Raw genomic sequence first — 7628 nt, 5'->3', positions numbered from 1 at the left:
CGACACTGAAGAGGACTTCGATGGTTTCAGTGCGCCGGAGGACAATGAATGAGAATTTTTGTTGGACCAGAAACTGTTAAAGAAAACTACCAAAATAAGYTCAGTTAAATGAACCGTATTCCTCCGAACTTTAATTCCTAAAGGTTTGCTTTTTATGTTTTGATGTTGAATTCACTTTTTTGACGGCAAATTTGGGTGTACTGGTTTTTTTTTTATGTTGGGGGTGCAGCTTATAGTCCGGTGCGGCTTATATGTTAATGTTCGCGGATTTTTTTTTTTAAATGGCGGGTGCGACTTATAGTCCGGTGCGGCCTATAGTCCGAAAAATACGTTATGTATCAACATAAACCCTTGTTCAAACAAGACAGGAAGGACCTGATGCTGTTTTTTTATGATTTTTATTTCAAAAGGAGGCAGATGTAATACGATTGTTTTATTCTCTTTGCTTCGTTTTAGTTAARTTATGACTGTTTTGTTTTTTTGTTGTTTGTTTTAGGAATTAATATTAAGAAATTGCAAAAATAAAATAAAGTTCTTCACTGATTTATACCAGATAAAACCCAGGTCTAATGATTCTTCTCTTTTAAGAGTGGCCAAGCACAGAAGAAGAAATCCTCTGAATCGAGTCGTATGCATATGGGCTGTGGAGGGCACTGGAGGAGGGACATCACATTTCTGTGTCATTTTTCACAGGAACAACTGTGACTCAGCAGTAAAGGGTTTCTGTAACAACTCCAATACATTTCCTATCTGACCACAGGGGTTTGCTTTAAACTGGGTACCTTGTTGTTGACGTGGTCTCCGCTCACAGCTATGGGGTACATGACATACTTCCCCCCGTCGTCGTCACTGGGAGCACAGTCGAGGATGTTATCAGGGTCGTGTTCTGCTCCAAAGTTATGACCCAACTCGTGAGTCGTCACCAGATCTGCTTCCTGTGGAGCCAGAGYAGTGAGTCAACTCAGAAAAATCTTATTTTAGAAAAAAACGTGTTCATTTAACGTGAGAAACAATAAAGAACCGTTGAAATGAGGAAACTAAATGAATCCACTGTAACGAGCTRGCATCAGAACCCACGACACCCACACAAAAGATGCATCTGCTCCACTCCGAGTCTTAACTTGGCCGAGTGACATGTTGCGTAACGTGTTGGCTGAAATCTAGAGCACAAACCTTTGTGAGGATGGTTTTGCCGTAGTTCTTGGTGCTGGTCAGGCCGGTGTTCAGGTAACTGGGCTTCTTGGTGGTGTGGGACGGGTAGTAAGCTACGACAAGACGAAAATCACAAGAAACATCTCGGGTTATTTTGGGTATCTTTTTTAAATTTAGACACTCTTAATACTGTATCTACAGCCTTAAACTTCACTTTAATAAGCRGACATCACAGCACTCGTTAAGTGCAGGAAGACAATCCATCATCGTGTACAAGCAGGGTCTGATGCTTACGTTCTGAGCAGAGGCCACCCAGTGGGTGAGGTCTGGACGGGGCAACGTAGGCCAGACCTAAAGTCCCCTGATCAAAATCCTGGTACGTGAAGAGGTGGGCCAGACACACAGTGGAGGCGTTGTCGGCGATGTCTGAGCTGAATTGCTATTAGAACCAAGGAGAATGAACTGTTAGCATTTCTTTATGTTCCAAACCTGWCAGACCCTCAGTATGAATCTCATTAAACTCAAACAAACAATTATCTTAAATGAATGGAGTTACTCATATATGGAAATAAATTAGTCTCAAGARTGGAGCGAGCAACAAGATTTGCAAGGCTGCTGAAAAGCTGGAACATCTGAGCTTTACCAGATTTACTGGCTAATTGGGAAAAGACGTTTCTGACTACAGTATAATAAAACGCACACATTGCTGCGTTCATAAAACGTTACATTTTGTGAACTGTACGACTGAAATAAACCTAAAATGAGAACGCTGAAGATTTATCAGAACAAAGAAATATACAGCTCTAGAAAAGATTAGACCACTTTAAAATGATGAGTTTCTATGATTTTACTCTCTATAGGTATATGTTTGAGTAAAACAAACATTATTTTATTCTATGAACTACTGACAACATGTCTCTGAAATTCCAAGCAAAAATTTAGTTATTTATTTGCAGAAGATAAGATAAGATAAAAAAAAAAACTTTATTGATCCCACAGTCGGGAAATTTGCATGTTGCTACAGCTCAATACAGGAGAGGGTGAGACAAAATAAAGAGAAAAAAAAAACACTATACATAATATATAACAAAGCACATATACACATGTACATGTGTGTACATATTTAAACATCAACAAACAATATGAGAAATTAATATGAGAAACGGTCAAAATGACGACAAAGATGCAGTGCTTTTAGACCTTAAATAATGTAAAGAAAACAAGTTCATATTCATTTAGAAACAACAAAACTAATGTTTTAACTCAGGAAGAGTTTAGAAATCAATATTTGGTGGAATGCTTTCAACCAAATACAGGGGAACTGTGCAGTGGTCTCTTAACTTTTTCCAGAGCTGTAACATTATTTCAGCTGTACAGTCCACAAACTTAACATTTTCTTCTTGTAGAAAATTTACCAGAAAAATAGAATATTTTTTTTGTGCCGACTGTACATTTGAAGTAAGCTACGATCAAACCATGTTTGACTCGCTCACATCTTTAAAACCAGCATCTTAAATTGGTTCAAAATCTCAACTCATGACTGATTTTAATATTTAAAGCCTCAAAGTCTAAAGATTTTTACTGAATAAATGTTGAACTTTAAGCACCAGGACACAGGTTTCTCTTTGCTTTCTCACCTCCAGAAGTTTCTTGACGTCCCAGACKTCCTTTCCTTCAACAGGACTGTCCTTCATGTTGTAGTGGACCCAGCCCTTGGCAGCGGTGCCGGAGGGAGGCTGTGTCGAGTCTTTATTAATAATAATCTGATGAGAACAACAGAAAACAACACTTCAAGGGCAGCTGCTGCTGATAAAAGTCTAAACTATTAATAAGAAAGTAGACAGAATGATCTATCTGTGCTGTTAGTAAGATACGCATTTGAAACATTTTTTAACCACAGATGGAACAAACAGCTCAGTAATAAACATATTATACATCACAAACAGTAGGTTGTTAAAAATAGCATAAACTCTGATCTATAGCTGCATATTTAAAGGAGATAAGGAGATTAGCCATCTGGTTTGGGATTTAGATTGTAGCTCAATGCAACAGTTCACATCCTTCTTTATATTTATGGTAAACAGAATTAAGTCACTTTTTGTTATCACATGGAATAAATAATTTTATTTTACCAGACAAACAAAAAACTCATGTCTTTCTAAAAAAGGTAATTTTTTTACAAACTGGCTTAAGCTCTGTGTTATTTTCAACCTTGTTTCCAGGAGTGGTGCTGAATAAATTGAAGCTATTTTTATTTTTTTTCCCACTAATGACCGAAGCTGAGGCACAAAACGAAAAGGTTTGGGAGGAAAAGTAGATCCAGATACACACCTGCTGGATCTGGACCCCGTAATCCTTAAACTCATCATTCCAGGAGGTGTTTCTGTAGATGTCATCGACTCGATCAATCAGCTCGATCTGTTCCAGGAAACAAAATGACGTCACCGATTATAGCCAATACAAGTTTTTCAGCCCTCCTGCAGAAAACAAAGTGAATGTGGCGTGGTGAGGTCAGACCAGGTAGTTGAGGGTGACGCTCTCTTGTTTGCGGCCCATGTGTTCGTAGAAGCGGTAGTCTGCGACCAGCAGCAGGGTGCACGTGTTCTTCTTATGGTCGTGGGCTTGTCTTTTCTCTCGGTGTAGGGTTTCTACACAGATAATGAGAACATTCTGACTTTATTTTATAACAGGGCCACTCAACAGGCGGGCAGCGGGCCACATCCGGCCCACGAGTGACCAAAGTTTGGCCGCCAATTGGTTCGTTCATCTCTTAAGCCCAAACCCCCAGTTTTCTACTTTAATTACTCCAAGTTCTTTTAGTTAAACATAGACATGTTTGGTATCTACAGAAATGTCAGAATCTTGGCTACAAGCTGGTGAAAACCATTTTTATGAACGCTCAAGACAGTTACAATTACAAGCAGTTGAATATAAAACTATGAAAGTGAAAATAAAATTAGTTTTAAAGATTTGGAAAGTCAGAGATATCAAAATATTTTGTGTGTCAAATATGAGGCATAATGCGTTTTTGTTTTTGATATTGTTTAATTATCACTACTTTTATAGGGTTCTGTATGTTGTATTCATGATTAAATACAGAAAAATAAACTATTTCAAAAGTAACAGATCTTTTTTGATACTTGGTTTATTTACATAATGATTTTAATTATTGGATGTTTGGCCCCTGAGCTGTTGACCTGCAGTAACTGTGGCCCCCGGAGCAATTTAGCTAAATAGCCCTGTTTTATAAGCTTACATCAAGACAGATTGTCTGTAAATTAATTTTTAAGATGACTATTATTGGAGTGAGATTCTGGCTCAAGTGGAGGAGTTAAAGCATCTCAGGGTTTTGTTCACGAGTGAGGAAAGACTGAGATCTACAGAAGGATCGATGCAGCTTCTGCAGCATTATGGACTCTGAACAGGAAGCTGAGCTGCAAGGTGAACCTCAATCTACGTTCCTACCCTCACATACTGGTCACAAACTCTAATAGATGCAAACATTACTCCGAGTCAAAATAATTTACTGCACAGCAAACTCTTCGAACACTCGCTACAGTAAGCTGAAAGCATTCTGAGCATTACATCACACGCAGCACTTGGCTCTCTGTTACTCAGGAGAGTGGGAGAGCTCTGCTCCGTCCTTCACAATAAGATGTGGGAGGCCAGTGCTGACTCAGACCCATCGTTCTGCCGCAGCAGAGGCTTCATGAATTTTAATGCTTCCTCCATATGAACCTTCACCTCAACTCATCCAACCAGAAACCAGTGAGAGGTGTTGCAGATATCTCCTCTCACACATAAACAGCGACAGGCTCAACGTTTCCAACGCAGCGCAGAAAGATTAAACACTTGGTTTTCAACATAACGTCTACAGTATGTAGATACATGATAAAGAGTGGGTTTATGAAACACACGGCTGAATATTTTTCTCCTATACTTTGCCATGTAAAAAGACAGGACTTGGTTGGACAAACATGCACCTTCATTCAGACACCCTCTGTTTCCAGCCAAATAAACAGCAGAACTCACCGTTTCTGAGGTCCGCCTCCTTATGCCTTTCCCATCTGCTTCTGGTATTCTCAGGCAGGAGGTTCTCTACATCTGCACTGATGTAGCCGCACACTTTGGGAGACACGATTCTGCTCAGGTTCTTGATGTCTTCTGATCGATAAACCAGCAACCGGCCGTCAACTGGGGAGTCTGTAAACCTCCACAAAGGCTGGACCCCCACAAAAACAAAAGGAAGAGACTGCATCAGAGAGGTTCTCAAACCAAAAAAGACAAATAGTAAAAAATAAATAAATACTATAAAACAAGATGGGAGCAGAAATGCTAAAAACAAAGTCAGGATTTAAGGAATATAATAAAGAAACTGTTAAAGATCAAGAGAACAGATCCCACATATTGTTTGCTTTTCCATATTTATATGAAGATCCATAAGACCTGAAAATATTAAATTATCATTATCTAATAAAGCAAAACCCAACTAATTATACAAAAATCACAGYGAATTTATTCAGACTTAAAGAAGACAGAAGCTCTTAAGACCCTCAGGTGTTTACCTCTACATTATATTCTGCTTCATCTGTCAGAATATGAGCAGAAAACTCATCTCCGTCCATGTGTGCCTGCACTCGGGAGTTCTCCTCGCCTAAAAGAATTTTAAAATCATACTTTTTGCTCTAAGAAACACAGTGTAGTTAAAATTTCAGGAGAAATGCCCCCACCAACTCACCAACGACGTGTCCAGTGAAGTAGTTCTGAAGCTGAACGTCATATTTCTCCTCACTTCCGTTTTTATTAACAAACACAGCTTTGAAGTTGTCGGTAAAAAGGTCAGTGTTTGTGGTCAAGTACAGCTGGAAATTTCTGAAGTTTAAAAAAAAATTATTTCAAATTTTATTCATTTCTTTAAAAAAACAAAAGTAATTCTATGTACAATTAAAAAAAAGAAAATACAAATAAAATTAAATGAAAGGCAGCAGAGTGAAGAAAAAAATCTTATAACATCCACGTCTTTTTCCTCAAGTATAAATTCAAACATTGTTAATCTTCACTTAAAACAAAAACATCTAATCTTTCTAGAACAACAAATTATATGGATACAGATTATACTGTTTCATATGTTTTTTTAACAATCTAGCCTTTYAAAAAGAAAAACTGAAAAAGCAATATTCATTTTTAACTCGTACATCAAATTTATGAAAAWTTTTCAGGAGGAACGTTAGGTTTAAAGCAAAAATACTATTAGATTTTTATGCAAATTGTGATACACATGGTTATACTTCAGTTAAAAGAATTATTGGTCTTTATATTTGAACAACTAGTCTGAAAAGAGGCTAAGCACGTGACACCGTCGCCACCGAGTCTCAGACAAAATGACCRGACTGAACGATGAGAGGATGTTTGAGCGACTTGAAAACAGAAAACAAAACTAAAATGGAGAAGAGCTSTTAGGTAACTGACAGCACCAACAACATCAGCAAAACGTCTGCTATAGTCTTTTRAAAATGTGAGAAGAGAGAAAGTAATCAAGTAGAATGCTGTGATTTATACCGCTAAAAACTCAGATTTAGAAATAAGGATTTGAAAATAACATTTTGGCTTTGTTGTCTTCGTTTTTAGGGRAAAAACTGCAATTTTAGAATATTTTAGTAAACTATACTCAGTGTTTACAACCCGACAGCTTTAAGTTAACATAGCTGATGAATACAACACTTAAAGCCAAAATAACCCAGAGTCAACCCTAATTTGAACTCCACTGAAAGGTCTGGGAAAATTCATCCCAGTTATGTCCTGAGAGCATTCAGACCTTGTTTCTCTGCTCCTCAGCTGCTCTTCAGATTTAGATTCTTTCATACAAATCAGGTCTATCAAATCAAATCCGTTCACCTAAAATATGCATGATAGTGATCCTCTAGGACAGGGGTGGGCAATCCTGGTCCTCGAGGGCCGCAGCCCTGCATGTTCTACTTGTTTCTCTGCTTCAACACGCCTGATTTGAATGAACGGGTGATTATCAGGCTTCTGCGGAGCTTGGATGAGGCAATTCAGTGACTGAATCAGGTGCAGCAGGATTGCCCACCCCTGCTCTAGGACCGGGGTTGGGAACCAGTGGGTTAGGGCATTGGTTCCCAAAAGCTGGGGTCGGGACTCTACTGTGGGTCCTGAAATATCAAGGTGAGGTCTTGAAATGACTTTATGAATTTATTACATTCAAAAGATGACTAAATAACAACATAGCATAATGAATATTGTTACTAAGTGTTTGTTTAATTGACTGGATACCAATGTTTAAAACCCAAAAGTACCTGGAGGCACAGGTCTCTGCTGCTGTTATCAAATAAGTCAAAAGCTAAAAAGTTTGGGAACCACTGGGTTGTAGGGCTGTGTATTGGCAAGAATTTGGCGATACGATACATATCATGACAGACGGGTCACGATGCGATATATCCCGATATATTGCGATACTG

The 7628-nt window shown here is 38.4% G+C and overlaps 1 protein-coding gene across 1 annotated transcript in view; it reads right to left on the bottom strand.

Annotated features, from left to right (window-relative positions):
* adam17a (ADAM metallopeptidase domain 17a) overlaps positions 1-7628 on the bottom strand; it is a 20229-nt gene that overhangs the window by 10964 nt on the left and 1637 nt on the right. Inside the window, exons 3-11 of the mRNA XM_014014190.1 lie at positions 5891-6024; positions 5718-5806; positions 5185-5374; positions 3670-3800; positions 3484-3570; positions 2790-2915; positions 1447-1591; positions 1174-1265; positions 783-935 (exon numbers count right to left, since the gene is read on the bottom strand). Coding sequence (XP_013869644.1) covers positions 783-935; positions 1174-1265; positions 1447-1591; positions 2790-2915; positions 3484-3570; positions 3670-3800; positions 5185-5374; positions 5718-5806; positions 5891-6024 — 1147 coding nt within the window. The remainder of the gene's footprint in view (positions 1-782; positions 936-1173; positions 1266-1446; positions 1592-2789; positions 2916-3483; positions 3571-3669; positions 3801-5184; positions 5375-5717; positions 5807-5890; positions 6025-7628) is intronic.

This window comes from Austrofundulus limnaeus, unplaced genomic scaffold (assembly GCF_001266775.1).
Source record: "Austrofundulus limnaeus strain Quisiro unplaced genomic scaffold, Austrofundulus_limnaeus-1.0 Scaffold2, whole genome shotgun sequence".
NCBI classification, from domain to species: Eukaryota; Metazoa; Chordata; class Actinopteri; order Cyprinodontiformes; family Rivulidae; genus Austrofundulus; species Austrofundulus limnaeus.
The sequence above is the reverse complement of the archived record's forward strand: the minus strand, read 5'-3'. Positions and strand labels throughout refer to the sequence as shown.